Consider the following 23,328-nt stretch of genomic DNA (forward strand, 5'->3'; position numbering starts at 1 on the left):
CAATTTCTATAATAGATATAGGCCTATTTAGATAGTCTATTTCTTCTTGTGTGAGTTTTAGCAGATTGTGTCTTTGAAGGAATTGGTCCATTTCACCTAGGTTATCAAATTTGTGGGTATAGAGTTCTTCATAATATTCCTTTATTATCCTTTTAATGCCCATAATATCTGTAATGCTGTCTCTTCATTCATTTATGATATTAGTACTCTGTGTCTTCTCTCTTTTTTCTTATGAGCCTGGCTAGAGGCATACTAATGTCATTGATCTTTTCAAAGATATTTTCTTTGGTTTCATTGATTTTCTTTATTGACTTCCTGCTTTCAATTTCATTGATTTCTGCTCTAATTCTTATTTCTTTTCTTCTGCTTACTTTGGATTTAACTTGCACCTTTTTTTCCTAGCTTCCTATGATGGAAGCTTAGATTATGATTTTAGATAGTGCTTATTTTCTAATATGTGCCTTCAGTGCTATAAATTTCCCTCTAAGCACTGCTTTCTCTGCACGTCATGAATTTTGATAAGCTGTATTTTCAGATTTTCAATTAGTTTAAAATATTTAAAAATTTCTCTCAAGAGTTCTTCTTTTACCTATGTGTTATTTAGAAGTGTATTGTTTAATCTCCAAGTATTTTGGGATTTTCCAGCTGTCTTTCTGTTATTGACCTCTAGTTGAATTCCACTGTGGTCTGAGAGCAGACACTGTATGATTTCTATTTGTTTAAATTTGCTAAGGTGCATTTTGTGACCCAGAATGTGGTCTCTCTCAGTTAATGTTCCATATGAGTTCGAGAAGAATGTGTAATCTACTATTGTTGGATTAAATGTTAATTATATCCAGTTGATTGATGGTGCTGTTGTGTTCAACTTTGTCCTTACTGATTCAGAAATGCATCTGCCCATTTCTGATAGAGGGATGTTAAAAGTCTCCAACTATAATAGTAGATTCATGTATTTCTCCTTGCAGAGAAGATTGCAGAGAAGAGGAAGATTGGCACAGATGTTAGCTCAGGGACAATCTTCCTCACCAAAAAAAAAAAGACCAGCCATATGTCACCGCCTGAGAACCTGTGGTAATCATTTTAGTTGATTGAGGCATTAAGAAAACATTAAGGAAGAATCAAAGGAGATGGATCAAGGTGTGAAAGGAATTTGGGGCAAAGAAAACAAGAGGGAGAAGGGGTGTTACCGTCCCTTCTACTCACGGGGCTGATGTGCATTCCAGTGTGTGTACTGCACCGGCTCAGACTTCTGCCTTGCTGTCTTCCAAGTGTATTCTCCTGTGTCATTTTGGTCTTGAAGAGCTATCCAAAAATAACTGTTCTTCGTTTTTACCACACTACTGATCAAACTGGTAATAAAAGCCTGTTCAAACCTTAAAAAGGGAAAAAGGAAATGGTTATAGTAAGTTTCTGGGCAATAAAAAAATGTCATTAAAACATAATGAGGTGCACAGAATGGCACCAGAGTAAGCATTTCTCATGAATGCTTTAGAACCTGGCACAGAAAACTACCCAAAGACCCTAAACATTACTAATAAATGCCAAATATCAGTGCAATTCCCAGAAATACATGAGTGAAGAGAAATTGACTCTTACAGACAAGGCTTAATTCTTTCAAGGAATAGAGTCCAGCTCCAGTTTCAAAGTGTAGGTGGTAAAGTCCGAAAAGCTAGCTAAAATGTATTTCTTGGCCCAACATGTGCCCCATTTTGTAATTAGGCCACACAGCACACACCATGCCATAATATGCGTGTGATGGGGAGTTGGCAGGGAGGAGGAGAAGGGATATTATGCTTTTCTGAATGAGCATCTGCCAACATGGAGTTCACATGCACCTACCCTCCACACTTGCCTGGTGAGAATGGAAGAGAGATTGGAGTAACAATTTTATGTTTCCCAAATCAGTTCACAGGCACATGGAGTCCTTGGCTTATTCAAATGTGTTCAGATGTGCATATTCACTGAAGATAAATTTAAAACTCTAGGAACTAATCCAAGGAAGTAAACCCACTAATATTTTCCCCAAACAGCTGAATGAATTAGTGTTCATTGACTGGTGGCAGTGCTCCCTTCCCGACATAGATACATCAAAAGCAGAATCTAGAAAACTTGTATATAAGCTTCCACATGAATACCTAATAGATAGACGTGAGTATGAACATTTAACCAGCATTGAAAATTTAAGCTAAGTTGAAAACTATCTTGAAAAATTTATTTTCAATGCATATAAAGTTTTGGAGAGACACATTTCAAACAGTGGTGACTTTTGGCCAGACCTGTGGAGTCAATGAGAAAGGAAAGCCCTGATGAAATTACCCAGGAAACCCTAAGGAGAAAGCAAATTAGACTTTTTCATTCAATTTTGGATTTTTTTATCACCATGCATCCTTAACTTGCTAATGGACGCAAAAGCAATGGGCATCATCCAAAAATAGAGGAATCTCAAAGGAAACGGGAGAAAAAGAGAAGAGAACACAAAGAAGAAATGTTTTTAACAGCCTTATGAGCATCACTAGTAACATTTAGTGATGCGAGGCATCCATGATATTCAACTTTGCAGAACAAATGGATGTTCATCAGGCTTTGGTAAATACTTTCTGCAGATACGCTATTAATAACCTAAATTACACACATTTGAAATTAGAAAAGCTCTTTTTTAACCAGATTGCCGTGGCAGAACCTTATGTAAATGTGCTTCAAAAGGAGGGTATATAAAACTAAATACCATCTAGATGCTGTTGTAATTTTCCTTATACTTCCATTGGTTCATGTTCTCATAAGATAGGATCTACTTTTCCTTCTCCCCTCTGAGGCAGAGTGGCATCATTATCATGACCAGCTGGTGCCTGAAACTGCTGTGCTAGGGGCCAGCAAGGCCTTTTAAACCTTACCACGGAGGATATGGCCAGGACCACTGCTCACTGTGCTGGTTCTTCCATTACCGTGTACGATGGCATTTATCTGATAATGGAGAGAAACAGCATTTTCCGTGAACTTGGCCTCTGGTATCATTATTCAGGATAACATTTTGCTTTTGTCCCCTGCTGGTTTTAGATTTACTTAATTCACTCTGATTTGCTATTTTATCACCATTTATCACTGTTTAAAACAATAGAAACCTTCTGCTTTTTGAATCGGGAAGTACGTCTTCTAAGTAGTTGCATATAATACTTGTACATTAAATCCTAAAACCTTCAAATCAAAACAGGACTCCAGTTTTCTTGGTCCAGTTTAGAAGATGGCATTGTTAATAAAGAAATTCGGCAAATTTGTCTTTCTTCTAAGCCATTTATTCTAAGAAAGTAACTCTGGATAACAGTATGCCATCTCTTGAGTGTCTGTTTCCAACTGATAAAGAAACGAGAGCATTTTATATTCTTTACCACTCTCTATTTGGTTTCAAACACTAAAAGGGTTCTGAAAACTCTGGTTGGTTTACAGTAATAGAGCAGATGACCTTTTAAAGTCTTTTCTGGCCCTGTGTTTGAAAACTCTTCATTTGAGACTATTCCAGAGTTTAACAGTATCTGGCCTTTTTGTCTATTTTCACTGAGGTTGTTTAATTCAAATGTTGTTATGATTTAAGGAACAAAAAATAGCCATCTGTACATTTTTTTATATTATTGTTTGAACCAGGATAACATGTTATCTCTAAGGAATTCAGTAAAATAACAACTGTTTATTATTCTTTAGAAAAACAAATGATAAAAAATTTTGCTTGTGGGGATGGCCCTGTGGCGCAGCGTTTAAGTGCGCACATTCCACTTCAGGGCCTGGGGTTCTCCGGTTTGGATCCCAGGTGTGGACATGGCACCGCTTGTCAGGCCATGCTGTGGTAGGCGTCCCACATGTAAAGTAGAGGAAGATGGGCACGGATGTTAGCTCAGGGCCAGTCTTCCTCAGCAAAAAGAGGAGGATTGGCAGCAGTTAGCTCAGGGCTAATCTTCTTCTTCTTCAAAAAAGTTTGCTTGTGTGTACCTACTAATAAGATCAATTTTTGCAGGGGAATAATTCTCAGAATCTGAAAGTAATTAAGTTTTCCAATCAACTCCTTAAAAAAGTTTAGAAAACCAATGTGCATTTTCAGTGTAAGTGAGGAAATTATATCTTGAACTTCCAACAGTTTGACAATAAATTGTTGCTCATGGGGCAAAGCACTAAATTTTAATTAAAAAAATGCAATTTGAAGACAGCGATACTATTTGGGGGCATATACTGACAAATTTTTTCATTTCAAAATAAATACTTTGCATTTCAAAACATACACACTTCAAAAGGAAGAATTTTATGCTTGAATCTCGAATTGAACACTATATTTACTCAGCAGTTTAGATAGTGACATATGTAGTTGAAAAAAAAATGTTTCTTTTTCAACATGAACAACACAGTACTTAGCAGATAGCAGTACTACAATCATGTGTTTGTATTACTTAAGAGATTGAAAAAAAGTAATGCATTGGAAGTAGCTTCGTAGAGAGCTATTTCAACAACAATAAAAATAGTAGCAGTTTTTGTATATAATGATCTGGTTAAGAGAGACTCAGCTATGAACTGAATAATTGCTATTGGATTTCTCCCAATAACACAATTGTTAACATTTTTGATGCCATTTTCAAATAACTGACTGTATTGCTGAACTAATATAAAAATGATAAATTTCTTTTCAATAAAGAATGGAAATAGAATATCAGTAGTTTTAAAATGGGAGACACATATCATGATCATTATTGCAAGACGTTTCTGATGGCATTCCTCAAGAAGTAGAAATGTGAAGTTTTTGGATATTGTTTCTTGCAAAAGACAAGAAGAGAAATATAGACTTAGAAAATATACTTACTATATACACAAGAAATAAGCCTAGAAGAGCAAATTCCAAACTGTTACTGGAAGTTACCTTTAAGGAGGGGAGTGAGTTTCCTTGGGAGGGGGAGGGGAGGAGGCGAGGGGGCACTTTCACTTTTTAGTCTATATTCTCTGGCTTCCCTGAAATTGTACGGAGAATGTTTTTACTGTGTAATTTTAAAGAGGGTAACTAAAACGTGTTTTAAAAAGGAAAATTAACTGCATTCTACAAAAAGCCCTGTTAGAACTAATATATGAATTTAGCAAAGTTGCAGGATACAACGTCAACACACAAAAATCAGTTGCATTTCTATACCCTAACAATGAGCAATCTGAAAAGGAAACTATGCAAACAATTCCACTTATAATAGCATCAAAAAGAATAAAATACTTGGGAATAAACTTAACCAAGGAGGGTGAAGACTCGTACTCTGCAAACTGCAAAATGCTGCTGAAAGAAATTAAAGAAGACACACATAAATGGAAAGATATCTTATGTTCATGCATTGGAAGACTTATTGTTAAAAGTCTTCCAATGTCCATACTACCGAAAGCAATTTACAGATTAAACACAATCCTTATCAAAATCCCAATGATATGTTTGCAGAAATAGAAAAATCCATCTTAAGATTTATACAGAATTTCAAGTGATCCTGTATAGCAAAAACAAACATAAAAAGAATCCCAACAAAGGTGGAGGTCCCACACTTTCTGATTTCAAAACTTACTAAAAAGTACAGTAATCAAAACAGTATGGTACTGGCATAAAGAGAGACATATAGACCAAGAGAATAAATAAACCAGAAATAAACACTTGCACATATGGTCAAATGACTTTCAATAGAGGTGCCAAGACCATTCAGTGGGGAAGGGATAGTCTTTCCAACAATGATGTTAGGGAAACTAGATATTCACCTGCAAAACAATGAAATTGGACTCTTTCCACTATTTACAAAAATTAACTCAAAGTGAATGAAAGATCTAAATGTAAGAGCTAAAGCTATAAAACTCTTAGAAGAAAACAGGGGAAAAATTTCAGGACATTCAATTTGGAAAGGATATTTTGGATATGATACCAAAAGCACAGTCAACAAAATAAGATGGATAAATTGGGCTTAGTAAAAATGAAAAACTTTATGCATCAAAGGGCACTATCAACAGAGTGAAAAGGCAACCCACAGAATAGGAGAAAATACTTACAAATTATGTATCTGATAAGGGATTAATATCCAGAATATATAAAGAACACCTATAATTCAACAACAGAGAGCAAACACTCCAACCCAAAAATGGACAAGGGACTTGAATAGACATTTCTCCAGAGAAGATATACAGTTGGTCAATAAGCACATGAAAAGATGTTCAACATCACTAATCATTAAAGAAATGCAAATCAAAACCACAAGGAGATACCAATTCACATCCATTAGGATGGCTATTATCAAAAAGCCAGAAAAGAACAAGTGTTGGCCAGGATGTGGAGGAACTGGAACACTTGTGCACTGCTGGTAGGAATGTAAAATGGTGCACCTGCTATGGAAAACAATATGGCTGTTCCTCAAAAAATTAAAAATAGAACCATCATCTGATCCAGAAATTCCATTTCTGGGTATATTATGCAAAAGAATTGAAAGCAGAGACTCAAAAGATATTTGTTCATTCATATTGATAGCAGAATTATTCACAAGAGCCAAAAGGTAGAAGCATCTCATGTCTATCAATGGATAAATGATAAAGTAAATGTAGTCTATATATCCACTGTGGAGTATTATTCAACCTTAAAAAGGAAGGAAATTTTGACACATAATACAACATGAATTAATCTGGAGGACATTAGGCCAAGTGAAATAAGCCCAACACAAAAAGCCAGCTACTGCAAGATTCCACTTAGGAAGCAACCAGAGTCATCAACTTCACAGAGATAGAAAGTAGAATGGTGGTTTCCAGAGGTTGGGGCAGAGGGGAATGGGAAGCTATTGTTAAATGGGTACAGATATTTCAGTTTGGGAAGACGCAAAATTTTCTGGAGATGGATGATGGTGATGGTTGCACAATAATGTCAATGTCCTTAATGCCACTGATAATAAAATACATAGTGAACCATACATAATGAAAAACTTAGCTGCAAACGTGTTTGGGGGATGTGGAGGTTGCAGGAAAATGGCAGAGCTATAAAAATGGTTGAAAATAATGCACATTTAAACTTAAGAGAAAGTGAGATATTACAGGATTTCTCACTTTTGACAAAATTCACAAAATCTAAAGTTGTTTGGATTAATTTGTGCCAAATATTCCATGGCTGATTGAATCAAGATTTAAATATACATGCATTTAAACAATTATCCATGGTCACTCTGGAACTCAAGTTTTGCATTCATGCTTTGTCTGGAAGCAAAGCGGTCAGGGCTGACAAAATTTTGTTAACAGTTAGCAAGCAAATAAAATTCTGTTATTCAGCAATAAGGGTCTGTTTTTCTTCCCTTTTCTATTCCACAGTGTTAAAAGTCCTAGACCAGGAGCAGTTGCCCAATAACAAAAGAAATAAGTAATTTGTAGCAGGTGGTCCTAATTGTGCCCATCAAACCTGTCGCTCAACTGTGCAGCAGAGTGGAAAATCAATTAGCAACTACAACCTTGGGTACTGGTGAGTGACAGGAGTGTTCCAACTCCAACAAGAAATCAGTAATGGAAGAAAATGATTACCAAGGCTGCTGGTGGACACTCCTGGATCTGAGAAGGCTTTCCATCTACTGTCTAGCCTTCTCAGACAAAAGATGCTGTTGAAAAATATTCGAACATGCCTTGCCACTCAAAGAGCAGTACAGCGTGGGTCTGAATGAATACAAATCAAGAGCATGGGTCCCTTCCTTTCCTCAACTTGCATGTCCCATATTGGAGTCACTGCTTTGGATGTAGACGTGTTTGCAGGGCAGTGTACATGCATGTTAACTGTCTTGGGGAGATGCCTCACTGGGGCTAACGTGTAGTACCGAGGGAGCTTGGCTGGTGACCGAGTAGCATGTCAGTGCAAGGTCACCGAGGTGGGCCTAGGAGGTTGCAGGTGGGATGAAGACAAACTTACCTACGCCATAGTTCTGCTTTAGACCATGTGTTAGTCTGGTTAGTTAGTATTGGCTACTGAATAAGAAACACCCACTAGTATTAGCTACTGAATAAGAAAAATTTTAAAGTATTTACCACGTACTCTTGTATCCAGTTTTGGGAGAAATGACACAGAGTAGATTTTTTTCAGACACTTTCTATCATTTGCACGAGGTCCCTAAGGGTTCTTAGAAAATGAAGCATTTGCACACTAATGAATTTCTGCCTTAATTCAGTCACTTTGGCACTATGGGTTATCTGTAATGCCACTCTGAGTTTATCCATTTATTGTGTTATTCTCCCTTCTTCACTTGTTTCATGTGTCTATGTTCTATCTCCTTAGCTGCTGGCCTGCAAGTGGCACCAGGACAATTACACCCTGCCTTTTATTTCTTTTATATGGCATGCCAGTGTTTAATATGGTACCTCTCACAATATAGACATTCAATAAATAATTTTCTAATAGACTCTTGACTATTGATTTTTTGCACAGTCAGATAACATAGGAAAAGCACACAGCACCAGATATGTGACAGACACCCAATGAATATTACACAAAAAAAGAAAATAAAAAGACAAAAAACAGGTGAGACAATTAGACTTATTTTTCTTCAATGAAAAACATAATTAAGTTATAATTAAGAAAAGAGCATAGCTTCATGGGTGAGGCTCCTGAATGAAGTCCAGTGTTGACTCACTGACTGGAGGGCTTCCAACCCCAGGTGCTCTTGAACCTTTTGGGTGGGTGACCAAGTTGAGGATAAAGGCTTCTGTCTGCCTAGTAGCTATTCTGGGCAGGAGAAAGATAGAACTACAAACAACACTGAGATACATCCAAGGTGGTGCAACACTCTGAAAGAAGGACTCTTCCTGAGCATTTAAATAAATTCCTGAGGTAACTTATTTTGCCCAATGCCAGTCAATCTCTTCTTGTGTGTGTGTGTGTGTCTGTGTGTCTGTGTGAGTGTACATTCCTCTGCATTGTTTGGCAGAAAGAAAGCAAGAGGTAAGAGGGGGAAGGAAATTCCGGCAGCTTTGAATGTTGACTTCCCACATGGGGAAGGCAGAGAAAGTACATGGGAATTCCTCGTACAGGTTAGACCTACGTATGAAGGGCCTCTAGATAAAACCATAGCACCAGTTGTCCTGTTTTCTGGTCTTCAGTGGATATTTTTAAAGGCAATGGCCCTGGTGAAAAAGCAAGTGACTAGCTTTGCAGGTGTAGTTTCTCTTGGAACCACTGAAGAGCTCTACCTTGCTTCTGTCTTCAGCAAGGAGGAATCGGTCTTCCAGCCTTTACTGTCCTCCTGGCATTGATAGCGACACTGAGGTCACTTCTGCTGTTGGCACTTTTATTCCCTCTTACACATCTGTAGCATGTTGCAAACTGTATGGGGTGTGAAAAGGGTACGGTTTCTTTGTAAGCATCATGGAGACACTTGTGCACAGAGAGGCCTAAATTTAAACAGACATAGACCTAAGAAACAATGGGGAAGCATGTGAGTATCCTCCACAGTTTGGTTATACTTACTTTTGTTCTTAAAAAAAACCCATCACATTAAAAAAATACTTCAGTGTTAACATATTTCTTTTCCATTACAAGCACTTAGAAGATAAAATCTAAATACAACGGAATGAATTAGCAAAGCTAGATAATTAATAAATCTTGATGGAAAGTAAAAGTCACCTTAAATTTTACTATTCGTTATTCAAAAATCAATTTAGGAATAACATTGTATGATTTAAATTCATGTCAATCAATAATTTAAATAATTTAATACTCTAATGTATAGTACACTTTAGATTTTGACAAGTTACTGATTACGGTTAGATTTTATCATTTCAAGAGCCCTCATGTCAAAAAAGCACAGTCATGTTTCTGATAGGAGATTTCTAGTTCACCTGTTTGTAATGGTTACAAGTGCAGGAGGACAGTAATAACCGCTGGAGGCGTGATCAAAGCTTCGAAGGACGGTGTCAATTTTGTAACAGAATCCACCATGTCTCTCCCATCCCTTGAAAAATGAAAAGGAAAATTAAGCACATAATCTGATTTAGTTAAATAGCAAAATATCCTTTTTTGCATATTTTCATTTCCCACTTACATAGCTTTCTCCTCTGACCCACTCAAAACTCAAAACTTGAATTTTTGTCTTGATATTTTTATATTTATTCTATCTGGTAATGCCATTAGCTACAGCCCCATCTACATTTTACTTAATTAATTCTTGAAACCTAAAAGTTTAACTAACTTAAAACCTTAAAACCTAAAATCTTAAAGGCAAATGAAAATAAAGGGGCGCTTACTCAAGATCTCTCACTCTTTCTCTTCCACACACACATGCTCACTCACTCTGTTCAGACATACAGAATTTCATATGGTTTCTACAAGACAGTAGAAATTAAGAGTGTTGACTCTGAAGACAAAATGTGTAGGTTTGAATACTGTCTTCACCACCAAGAGACATTATTTATCTGTCCATGGCTTAGTTTTCTCCTCCGTAACATGGGGTAATAATAGTATCCATGGGCTTTGCTGAGAATCAAACGCAGACAATGCAGGCAGAGACCTTAGAATAGAGCTGGGGACTCAGTATGAGCAAAGAGGACATATGTATGTAAATATATTGCATTTTTTTCAACTTTCTTTCATATTGCTTATTTCATATTACCCCACTGAGATCCACTGAGTTTAGGCACTCGGATAAAATCACAGACTAGTGGATAAGTTGGCCTGGAACCTAATGTTGGTACAATCCAGGATGGTCTTGGCTGGATCATGATGCTTCCAAATACAGAATGGCCAAAATATTCTTTTTGGTAAAGATGATTCCTAAATCAACTGGCTAGCCTTTCAGAGAGAAAGAAAGCAAGTCTTGGCACTCAGACAAGAATGACAAATGTGTAGCTCTATGGCTCAGCCCTGGGAGCAACGAAGGGTGGCTCTGTTCTTCAAAATGATACGGTACAGGAGACAAACATTCATTAGTCTTTTATATTTCAACTGAGTTATTTTAGTTCTTTTTCTTCCAGTATTATAAAATCACATCACTTATATCTATCTATTTTAAAATATTCCCCAGTTTTAAAATACACTTGATTTGGTGCCATGCCAATGCTTCCCAGATTTTGATCAGATATAAAATAATTTCTACTATATTTCTTGGAAAAATGTCTCGGTCCTGCAGTAAATAAAAGAAAACCTTATTTTAGAATTCAGCTATTTTAGTTGAAACATATTATTAAATGAGGTGTGGATCACAGGAGTTCCTCATCCAGCAGCCAGGTTGTGCCCTGAACTCACTCCCTTAACCTCTCCCTGACCTTGTCTGTGTGAGTGATTGACAGCTCCAGCCAGAGCCGCTCCATGGACCACTCCAGACGAGGCAGGGCAGTTACACTGCTTTTGTATTTGGAAGGACAGGCAAAGGAAGGCTGACAATTTTACCTTTCTAACAAAGTATTCCCTCTTCATTAGCAGTTTTTAGATCACAGGCTGTTTAGCAAAACAAAAAATCCAAGAACTGGGGGCCAGCCTGGTGGTGGAGTGGTTAAGTTCACACGTTCTGCTTCCGCAGCCAGGGTTCACTGGTTCAGATCTCAGGTGCAGACCTACACACCTCTTGGCAAGCCATGCTGTAGCAGGCATCCCACATATAAAGTAGAGGAAGATGGGCATGGATGTTAGCTCAGGGCCAGTCTTCCTCAGCAAAAAGAGGAGGATTGGCAGCAGACGTTAGCTCAGGGCTAATCTTCCTCAAAAAAAAAAAAATCCAAGAACTGAAGAGGCTCAAGAAAACGGGGATTGGGGGGTGGAGGGGGAGGGGGTGGGGGTTGTGGGATAGTAATAATTAGAAAAACAAAGACTCTTTACTACAAGCCTTTGTCTACACAGTGAAAGTGGGAAGAATAATTGATTGTATCTGTGAATATCCTTTGTACATGAGGTGCCATTTCATTTTAAATGAAATGATGATGATGACAACACTGAAACAATTGCTCATATTGTCCAATCCCGAAAAAGTGACTCAGAGGGAAAAATAAATCGTTTTTTTTTTTTTGCTTTGAAATTATCAGGACATTTTACAAGTTGATTTTGCATGTGCAGACTGTCTAAAAACTTGCATTGAAGCAACTGGCTAAAAGAAAGGAAACTTTCAAAACCATATACATAGACTGATGCATAAGGAAATTAACGGGAATTTTGCCGTAAAGAGAACTGGGTCTGTACTCAGAATCTTTAAATACTGGTAATGCTGGCCAGAAAAGGAAGGCAGTATACAAAACTTTGAATAGAACATCAGTTCTGTTTCCACTGAGTAAGAAGTTAATTTCCCTTTCAACACAAATAAAACATGTTGAGTTGCCTTTAAAAGCCGCACAGTAAGTGTGTAAGTAAATAGTTCCAATATTTCTGTTTAGGCAGAGATTAGATCAGAGATCAGCTATAACTAATTCAGGAATTGTAATCATTAGATAAAACATTTGGTAACATGTCATCTATGGCACATGTATTGTTCAGCTAGAATATGAAGATAATTCACAGGTTTACACATTGATTAAGGAATAAAATGCAGTTTCTGAAGAAATGCATTATTGTTTAATTAGAACATAAATAACTGGATTATAAAATAAAGCAGAATTTCATAAAAAACATGTTTGGGAAATTTTTGAGCCTCATACAGCATAAAGATCTCCAATGTTTAAATCCAAATTCTTTAGCGTGTGTGTGTGTGTGTGTGTGTGTGAGAGAGAGAGAGAGAGAGAGAGAGAGAAAGAGAGAGCGAGAGAGAGAATGCATGTGCAGAGGACACTGATAGGTAGATTTTTTGTAACTTTACTATAGGACGTTGAATCTGTTTTAAGAAATTTAAAACAAATAATTTTATACCTTTTAAGATTTTATTTTTCCTTCTTCTTGCCAAAGCCCCCCAGTACATAGTTGTGGGTCCTTCTGGTTGTGGCATGTGGGATGCCACGTCAGCATGGCTTGATGAGCAGCGAAACCCTGGCGAAACCAGGGCAGCCAAAGCGGAGTGCGAACTTAACCACTCGGCCATGGGGCCGGCCCCTCTAACTTTTAAGTTTAAACCTAAAGTATTAAGTATTTTTTATTACTTAAAATACTGAAAATACTTTGTTACTTAAAATACTAACTTATCCTTTATGATCTCTTTCCTAAATAATAAATATATTGCAAACATGCACTTCTTTCCATTATTGTATTCTATCCCAATATTTAAGTTTAAGCAAAGTGAAAAGGAAAGTAAAACTCTGGGTGCAGAAGTTCACTCTCTGACTCAAAGGAATGCGTTTGTTTTCACTCTGGCATCCCACTGGAAAAACCATGATCCACATGTGAGACAGGGCGCCAAGTGACAGGCATTGTTTGTACAGATGGTGTAACAGGATCATTTACATTTTTTATATCAAAAAATAGGTTGAAGAGGGTGGCAGGACAGCAGTCCTTTGCAGGGCTGTCAATGCTTTATGTTACGAGCTGATAATTGCTTGGTTTGTTAAAAGGAGCCCACACTCAGAAAAATACAGGGAAGGAAAGAAAGAAGGAAGGGAGGGAGGGAAAAGAAAGGGAGGGAGCAAAGGCAGGAGAGAGAGAGATTCACTTTACATTGATGGTGGATAAATTATCCTAGTTATGAAGTCCTTGTACCTAAATTGCAACTTTAACAGCACTTACCTCTTGACAGCCTGATTCCGTGTCAGAAAGGACGTGGCCTGCTTTCTTACAAACGTAAAAAAGTGTTTCTTCACAATTTTTAACTTTCCAGTGTCCCTCCTAAGGGGAAAAATGTTACAAGGTGAATGAATATACTCCATTATTGATGCTGATAGAGAATACCAATTGTTTTGAATAAAAGTACAATTAATAGTAAGTGTTTCAGGATGGGGTAATGTGTCAGCACCTTCTTTTGTCATTAGAAAGGGTTGATTCTCTCTCTACATGCAAGTGGGAGGCCCTGCTCTCTCTCCAGGGGTAAACAATTTCAAGACATGCAATCCTGGCCTGGCGGGCAGGAGAGGAGGAGCGACCAATGTTTCTCGATTGTGTGCCAGGCTTAATGTGGGGTGATTTTCCTATATTATCTCAACGCTCCTGTGAGGTGGACATTATTATTCCCATTTTAAAGGTTAGGTTTAATGCTTTGCACAAGGTCCAATAGTCAGTAAAAATTGGAGCTAGGATTTAATGCCAGGTTCAGTCCGACTTTACATTAGGCTGCTCTCAATTTTTCTTTTAAAGAGACGGGATAGAGCAGTGATTCTCAATCTTTTGTATGCACCAGATTCATCTGAAAGGATTACTAAAACACAGATGACTGGGCCCCATGATCAGTGTCTCATTCAGCAGGTCAGGTGTGACCTGATAATTTGCATTCCTAAGAGGTTTTCAGGTGACGTTGATGCTGCTGGTCTGGGGACCCCACTTTGAGAACCACTTGGATGAAACCATCCCCCTGACCAAGTGGGAATGCTGCCTCCTTTCTTCAACCACTTCTGAGTGTTAAATCGATTGCCTTGCTGCTTACATGTATAAACCTGATGCTGAGGAAATGCCTGGAAGCTACCAGGAATCACCCTAGATAACCTTCTCATTGCTGAACTTCATGTTCAACCCCCAATGTCCTTCTTCATCACTCATTTTCCAAAGCCCGACTCCATTTCCTCTTTATATATCAGGCAGATACCTTCATGTCCTCTCCTAGTTCTACTGAAGGCTCACAACCTTCATTAATAACGAAATACAATAACTGCCCACAGATTAAAATTTTACCCTCCCAAAGGAGTTTGTTAGTTTAACACAAATCAGACCTTTAGGCTAAAACTACACACTTCAAATTTTAGGTGGTATCTCAGGCTTGCAGGGTTTTAGGGAAGCATGGAGTCCTTCCATGACCCTCAGAAACATACTATGCGGGAGGCTGACACCTTCGTCTATAAGAGCAGCCGTGTAGCCCTTCCCTGTGGAGTATTCCAGCAAACCATCCAGTGATAAGATAGCGTCAGACAGACTGTAGTTGCTTAATAACTATCGAATGGATGGATGAACAAATAAATAGTTTCCTAGGCTCTTGCATCCAAATTTAGGCTTCAACCATGCTTAGGTAATTCGTTAATTATGATAATTATATTCATATTGAGCTCTACTTCATGGGAGCAAATGTTACTTTTTACTCATCTACTATTTAAGAAGATACCGAGCTGCCAAAAATGGGGCCGCAAACTCTCGCACTTACAGCAGCATTATCCTGACACATCCAGTAACATGAATACCTTTCCTCACTATCTTAAAAATAACCTCTCTGTCCAAATGTTGGCTCCTGTTCTATAAACATGCTAAGTAGGATACCCATGTCTGTCAAATAGAAAAAGAGAATGCCAGTAGGAAATGAAGGTCATCTTAATGATATCAAAACCAATGAGCCAACAAAGCGTTAAATATTGTAGAATAAACTGTGGTGGCTTTCAGCAGAGTTAGACCCAAGCAAGCATTTAGAGAGGTCGTTGTTGGTCCCTCCTCAGATGTGACTCTGACACACTGCCTAAGCACTATGATCATAACTGCACATATCTGTGACAGCCTTAAAAAAAGAACAACAAAATATGTCATAAAATCGAGTCCTTAGAAATTTTCCATGTTTGGTTGGCACAATGCCTTTGTCAAGCTATTTAAATAGCATTCAATAAACTGCTTCTTGGGGGAACTTGATATGGTTTCCTGGTGGTTTGAAAGAGTAAGGACGCCTATAAAATCCCTCTAAGTCCAAAACTCGGCAGCTATCTGATCAAAGAGATTAAGTCTATTCTAAACACATAATAAGCCCTTCAAATGGTTTGGGATTAAACTAATTCTGTATAATCAGATGTTTTAGATAAATGAGAGACTAGAGCTTATGGATAAGTGTGATGTTAAGGCCACTGGGACCTTATACTCATGTGAGGAAAAGAGCAAGATTTTCCATTGGTTCACAGTTTTCAAAGAGGTTGCACATACTGTTGAAATTCTTTTATTTTAATAAGATAATGGAGCTTAAAAACCATCACTCTCCAGAGTAACCTCCCAACACCTCGGTTCTTCCCATTGTCTTTACCATGGTGGTCAATGGCACCACCATCCACCAAACTGGTGGTCGCTCAAGACAAAAACCCACTGCTCTCTCACCCCTACATCTAATTTAGCGACAATTCGTATCTTCCAGAGGATCCTTGAATCTGTCTGCTTGTCTCCATATTCACCACACCCTAATTCGACCCCTGGAGTACCCTCCAAAATGGTTTCTCTGCTTCCCTTTGATCCCTCTCCAATGTATTCTCTATGCAGCAGCCACGGTTACTTTTAAAGATGTAAATCAGATCATGCCCTTTGTCTCCTTGAAGCCCTTTGGTATAGGAATACTGGGCCCATGAGCCTCACATTTTTGCACTCCTCCTGCCCCATCTCCTACCACCCCTCACCATTCATACCTTCATGCCACACTGGTCTGCTTTTGGATTACAGGCTTGGCCTGCCTTTGGGCTTCACACTAGTCTCCTCCTGCGTGGGGTGTTCTACCCCTGCTCTTCAAGAGGTTTTTTTTTTTTTTTTCCCCTCCTTAATTAAACGTCACCTCTTCAGAGAGCCCCCCGTGACGGTCCTGTCTGAAGTAGTTGTTTCTCACCATCATGTCTCCTATCTCCTCAGAGCTATCATCACCATGCTTTTTCTGGGCGCACATGTTCACTGCCCAGCTTGGGAGCCCCATGAGGGGCAGAGACTGTGCCCGTCTTGGTCTCTGCCATAGTCCAAGTCCCTGGCACAGATGGCCTTCAGTACGAGTCCAGCAAAGGGAGCACTGAACAGATGAATCAACTTACAGATTGCTCTGCTGAGACACACAGCTGGCTTCTATTCGGAAAAATCTGGGGCTCAAATGTGTGCCAATTAGTAAAGGTGACTGAGGAGCCATTAGACCATTCAAAGGAAACTGGAATTTTTCTGCTGCTCAAACCAATCCATGTTTCTGATGCATTTTCTGTAAGACATAAATGTGAATTACTTATAGGAACCCAATATCTGCAAAGCACACAAGCCACTGGGGCTATTACCAAAATATACCACTTTGCATGTGATTTTCTCTTTATTTCTTCATGTGATGAAATCTAAGTCTCAGTATAAAATACCTGCTTGAAACTTTCCCCCCTATCCTGTCCGATCTGCTTGATATCGGCCTCATAAGGGAGGCAGAGTGTGACCTAAAGCCAGCGGAAGGACAAAGCTTAAGCAAGTCAAATTGCTTGGACTCTCATTAGTTCCTGCTACTGTATGCATAGTAGATCTGAAAAGTCAAGCTCTGTTTCTGTCTAGAGAAAGGAAAAGTAGAAAGTTCCATTGGATTAGGCAAAGCGCACTTTAAAAAAAACTTTTAATGGTAGTCTAGCTTAACATATATTTTTTTCTTGCTTTTTTTTTTTGTCATGGTTAAAAAGGATACTGAAACTCATAGAAGCACTGAAATGGGAGCAATAGGGTTGCTGGAAAAGTAAATAGTTCAACAGCTCAGGCAGGCTGAATAGACCCGAGGTGGCCGAGAGAGATGTTCAAGAGCCCTTGCTGAGACAGAGGCAGCCACAGGATTTCTTTTAATCCCAGATGCAAAGGGTGCAGAAAAATGACAGAGAAGGATTTTCATTTTCACTCTGAACTAAAACCAGCATTGGAAAGGTCATCAGAGTAGACTCTGGAGATTTATTTTTATTTTAAAAAAATTTACTCTAACTCAGTGATTTCAATGTTTTCCAGCAGACTCCTCTGTCAAATATATGACATAGGTAGGAGCAGACCTGCTCTGATGGACTAAAGCTGGGTGGAGGCCCAGGAGCTTGGAACTGCTGACATGGCACACAGCTTGAAAACCACTGCACCAAATAAACTACCCATTTTCACTGGCTGAAGTTATGTAAGGCAGCCCTGGTGGTCTAGTGTTTAAGATTCGCGATCTCACTCCCACGGGGTGTGGTTGTTTCCTGGTCGGGGAACCACACAACCTGTCTGTCAGTTGTCCTACTGTGATGGCTGTGTGATGCTGTGATGCTGAAAGCTGTGCCACCAGCGTTTCAAATACCAGTAGGGTCACCCATGGTGGACAGGTTTCAGTAGAACTTCTGACTAAGACAAACTAGGAAGAAGGACCTGGCCACCCACTTCTGAAAAGATTGGCTATAAAAACCTTGTGAATAACAGTGGAGCATTGTCTGATATAGTGCTGGAAGGTGAGAAGATGGTGCAAAAAGACCCGGCAGGGTTCTGCTGTGCTGTACACAGGGTCGCTAGGACTTGGAATTGACTCCATGGCACTAACAACAACAAAAATTATTTAAATCCAATTATTTGTCTAAGGAATTCCCTTTATTGCTTGGATTACATGCCCACAGTACACTACCGCTATCTAGCGGCCATAAAGCTAAATTACAGGTTCAGGTTTCTTCATTAGAAGTTTCAGAAATAACCTTTGCCCCTTGAAAAAAATTTTTAAAAATCGAATCTATCTGGCATATGTGAGATGTTACAAAATTTCTCAACACGTATTTTGTAAAATCCAGTAAATTTTCACTCCTGAATATATTTTAGAAACTTCAGAAATTTGTGCCATAGTCACTTTTAAATAGCTTAGTTTCTTTTCAACTCCGCTAATAAAGATAGTTAATACATTATATTTCATATCTGTCAAGTCATAGACAGTTGGCACTCACCATCTCCAAGGAGGGTGACAAGAAACTCCACCTCTGCCAGCGAAGTTACATCTATTAATACACTGTTATCAGACTGGCAAGAACGCAAAGCCTCAGCCCAGGGCTTTTCTTCTTTCTGAAGTTTATAGCAATTACGATTGTGGGGATTCCAGCCAGGCTCACAGTGGGTAGCGTGATATTTCCAAGCATCTTTTTCTTTTTAAACCAAGAAAAAACAATGTCATTTTCCACAATAATTTTAACATTACTTATGACTCAATATAAATTACCATTAATACATGATTTTTTTAAAACTTCAAAAACAGAAATACATGAAACAATAACATCTGACTCATAGAATTCTAGATCTTCAGAGTTGAGAAGGATTCGATCTATGCTGTAAACACAGCATCAAGTGAATGTCAGCGCTTCATTTTCCAGGTGAGATATCGAAGGCACAGAGGTACAGAGACTTTGTAAAGGTCACACAGCCAAAGCTGAGAGTCAGGGCTAGATATAAGATTTACCAGCTAGAGCTGTCCATTTAAAAAAAAATTTTTACACTGGAAAAGGAGTATTATGAAACACAACTTAAATGGTGTTTAATCCCAAGGATTTTATGTACAGTATGTAGGTCGGGATAAATATTTTATCCTCAGCTTAAGTGAGTCTGAAATTCTGGCCACTTCCTCTAGGGCAGAGATGACAAATAGCTTTCATCCCGAGGGGCAGTCTGGGCGCCTGTGGTGTCCCTCTGGGTTCATATGGCCGCTGGGTTAGGCTTACAGGAAAATAGTGCCAGGATGCTCTGACAATGTTGGGGAAGGCAGAGGTGTGCCTGCCAAGTTCTGGCTCTCCTCTTCCAGGAACTTGTCCCCAACCTGGTGATAGCATTTTTATTCTAGTAACCATCATAGGTGCCTCCCTTAAGCACTAATTTAGTTAGATATAACTTCATTGCTATTTGGGAAACAAGATGTTCTTTTAAAATCGCCTCTAGGACTCTGACAGTAATGAGAATCACAGTCGAGGAATGTTAGCACATTTAGATATCATCGACTGCAGTGGTTGTCAACCTAAAAAAAACAGTCATGGAGCACCTTTTAAAAATGTAACCTTAAACTTTACTCTAAAGGTAAGACAAAGAAGAAAGAGGAACTTCTCTGACTCAAGCAAAGGCAGAGCCACGCAAGGAAGCCGCGGATCCTAGAAACCCAGTTTGAAGACCCTGGACCAGATCATCAAAGGAATTTGTTGAAGTTGAAACAACAGCAAATAATCCAAACTTTGTGTAACTACCCTCATTTCTGGTCTTCTGACCTCAATCGGTAGATCAGGAGAATCAATAAAACAGAAGAAAAGAAGCCATGGCAGGAAAGAGTGTAGGCAGGCATAAGGAAGAAAGAAAAGAAGGAAGAAGTGGAGAAAGAAGGACATCAACAGGAGCAGCAATTTCAGTAAATTATTGAAATAATGAGAAAATCTCTACAGAAGAAAATGGTTCGATGCTTCTTCTCCCTCATGTACCCCATATTCTAAAATACCCTTAGGCTTAGCGACTTAACAATGAAAGTTAAAGCTTAATTGTAAGCGATAATATTTAAAAATGACAACTCAGCTTATTTTTTTAAACGCAGAGTTGGTTCTAATTATACTGGTAATGATTCTTTTAAAAATGGTTATGCTTTTATCTCCACTTTCCGAGTTAAGACATTAATTCCCACAGAAACCAAAAAGAGGTAATAGATCTTAAAAACAGAAATAATTGGGCTTCAGGTACTAGACCGTAATTAGGTAGTATTTGTCTTAAATACACCTAAAAGTTTGGCATGTTATTTTGGGGAGGAGGATGTGTTACTAATAAGAGATACAGAGTGTGATAGGAAATCAATAAGGTAAGGAATTTCATAAAACTATTTTCTAACGCACATTTAATTTCTAGAGTAACCATAAATAAAACTCAAAACTAGAATAGAAAAGGAAGCATGTCTTGTTTTTCTAATTCGGAATGACTAAGAGTGCAAGTTTTTTAAACAGAGAAGAAGAAAATGTTTTCTATGCTCAGTTTATTTTGCTTTCCTTTTTAGTAAAAATCTAAATGCATTTGTTAAATTCATGGAATAACAGGTATTATCTAGTTATACATTTTTATTCCTATAAAAATTAGCCTTAGCTGAGTTTAAATGTTGAATTATTAGCAAAAAAAAGAGGGATGTGAATATATTGAGAACACAAGTAAGCGACTCAGAAGAACAGCTTAAAATTAGAACACTTACCAACTCCTTCGTGATCAGTGTCGTTTAGATATTTTTTACATACATAAGGCAAGGTGGACTCACAATCCCGACTCCTCCAGGCATTTGGCATAAACGGATTAAATGTTCCGCAGTGATATTCAACAAACGGCTCAAAGTTTATTTCTGAAAATACAATGTGTGTGGCTAATGTTAGAAGCAAAAGTGGTTAGTTTAATATACACTGAAATGTAGCCTTCGCATCAAGGAGAGAGTCTTCTCTTTGGCATATACAATAAATCCTAGAAACTGTTCTATCTATGATTTTGCAGTTGAAGTCCAGACATGGCAATGAAATGATTTCCCAAAGATAGCAACAGTTGATTTTATTGTTTTAAAGTAGAGAAATATTTTGCAATTTGCTGCTATTTCTAAAACAGCTGACTGGAATCTTTGCTCTGACTCAAATCCTCCTGCAACATTGACTAAATAGCTTACTTTCTTGGCCTCCATTTTCTTGTCCGGAAAAGCTTGCCTTAAAGGAATTCAGGCAGGCTTAAAAAAATGTTCATAAACCACTTTCAACGTAACATGTCTTATACACATGTGGGAAATACTGCTGTTGAAGGCTGTGGGATGACGCCACCTGTCGAAGGTAAATAAAACGCTGTGAGTACCTGGGTTCCAGTTCAGGTAGTTGAGCGGCATTCTATCAGACCACTGCCAGCCAGCATTTTCATCCAGCTGATTCAGACCTATCCACACCTCCACTGCGTCACTGCTTAAGTGCTCTGAAATGAAGAGAAATATGAAGTTTCAAAAAAAAGATCAATGTTACGCTTCTTTCCTGTTTTCCTACTCCTGGAGCATGCAGTCATACATTAACTCCAGTCAGTGACAGAAAAGGGTTTAAGTGCTGCTAAATCCCACCCTGATGCTTCAGAGGAACAAAGCCAGTCTACTCTCCAGCTGTCTTGAAAAACTCAGCAGTCTCCTAAAGCCTCTCTGACAGCAGCTGTGAAGTGCTTAACCTAAGCATCCAGAAATGCTGCCTTTCAACGCTCATCAATGCATCCAAGGGTGCGTGGCCACAAGTCTGAGACCATCTGACTCGTGTGAGCTCATGCACTTAGGGGTTTTAGAGGAAGAAGGAGGAAGTGTCCAGGGTCACTCCCAGAAAGTGCCCTTTTGTCTTCTCTCACTTGTCATGTGTGCCCCTTGGCTTCAGCTTGGAGGCTCGAGACTCCAGTACTCTGAGGCCACGATGCACCCTGAGCAAGGGGGCTGGAAGAAATGCTCTTAAATCCGTGTAATGGGTATATGTGTGTGCACATATAATTTTATGCACTTAATATTTTTGAAATATTTCACAGTTAAAAAATGGAACAATTTAAAGAAGCTTTTCTTTAGGGATCTGGCAATGAAGAGGAAAGCAGATAAATATTGTTGGTGAATGGAGGCAAGTCTTCAACTTAAAGAAGGTATGCTCAAGCAGAGAAGGGAGGGGGCTATCCAGTAGGTGTTGTCTGGCCAAGAGGAGCAGCATAATCCAAGGGACAGGAGCATCCACAGAGATCTACAGCAGGTTGGGAAGTAAGGGCCAAACACAATGCAAACGCATGAGGCTGCTTCTTCACCTTGGAGTGGATCAGATGTCCTGGCAGGCTGGCTCTGTGGCCCCTGCTCCGACCACTGCACCACACATCCTCATGTTCTAATTCAACACCACTTTTGTTATAAATGCTATATATAAACATGTGCATTGACATGCTTGTGCAGAAAAATATGGTTACTAAAAATATAGAATTAGGGAAAACTTTCCTTTGGTTTTTCTTTTTGTGCACCTGAATTTTAAAAATTATTACAGAGTAAACATGAATTACTTGTGCTATAAAATGTGGGGGAAAAAACAGAGTCAGAAACTTTTAGTGAAAATGACTAATTTTGTGACACTTTCAAATGTTGCCATTTAATTTTTTAATCTATAAGAGAGAGATTGTCCTCTTATGGTTCATCTGCTTCGGAACCCAATTTATTTTGAGCCAGATGCAGGGGCCCTGCCTGAGACTGAGACCCTGATAGATAAGAGTTATACATAGGCTGAGCTGTATGTCCCAGTTCGCCTGGAAAAATGGTTTATGCTGGTAGTTCCAGAATAATTATTAATCGAAATCCTTTTTACTCTCAAAAGAGTCTCGGTTTGAATGATCAATTGTATGGTCACCCAGGTTATGAAGATTAGTGAATTCACACAACAAGGCTGCAGCATCCTCTGTGATTGGGCATTTCAATACAATTGTGGAAAACTGGAAGAACTTAACCCACTTAAGGAAAGAGAAAAAGGTGCTTTATTATTTTGAGACCCTAGAAATCTGTAAACAGAAACAGCATAATATTCTTGGGCCCTGCCGTTTCAGGTTTC

At 38.6% G+C, this 23,328-nt stretch overlaps 1 protein-coding gene across 3 annotated transcripts in view; it reads right to left on the bottom strand.

Annotated features, from left to right (window-relative positions):
• PLA2R1 (phospholipase A2 receptor 1) overlaps positions 1-23,328 on the bottom strand; it is a 108,210-nt gene that overhangs the window by 50,896 nt on the left and 33,986 nt on the right. For all 3 annotated transcript variants that reach the window (XR_011528384.1, XM_008513708.2, XM_008513706.2), the window contains exons 5-11: positions 21,584-21,697; positions 20,949-21,092; positions 18,694-18,888; positions 16,819-16,976; positions 13,643-13,741; positions 9,847-9,959; positions 1,204-1,373 (exon numbers count right to left, since the gene is read on the bottom strand). Coding sequence is in view for 2 of the 3 variants with exons in the window: in XM_008513708.2 (XP_008511930.2) it covers positions 1,204-1,373; positions 9,847-9,959; positions 13,643-13,741; positions 16,819-16,976; positions 18,694-18,888; positions 20,949-21,092; positions 21,584-21,697 (993 nt within the window). In the remaining variant the exon portion in view is untranslated. The remainder of the gene's footprint in view (positions 1-1,203; positions 1,374-9,846; positions 9,960-13,642; positions 13,742-16,818; positions 16,977-18,693; positions 18,889-20,948; positions 21,093-21,583; positions 21,698-23,328) is intronic.

Source organism: Equus przewalskii, chromosome 17 (genome assembly GCF_037783145.1).
Source record: "Equus przewalskii isolate Varuska chromosome 17, EquPr2, whole genome shotgun sequence".
Taxonomy (NCBI): domain Eukaryota; kingdom Metazoa; phylum Chordata; class Mammalia; order Perissodactyla; family Equidae; genus Equus; species Equus przewalskii.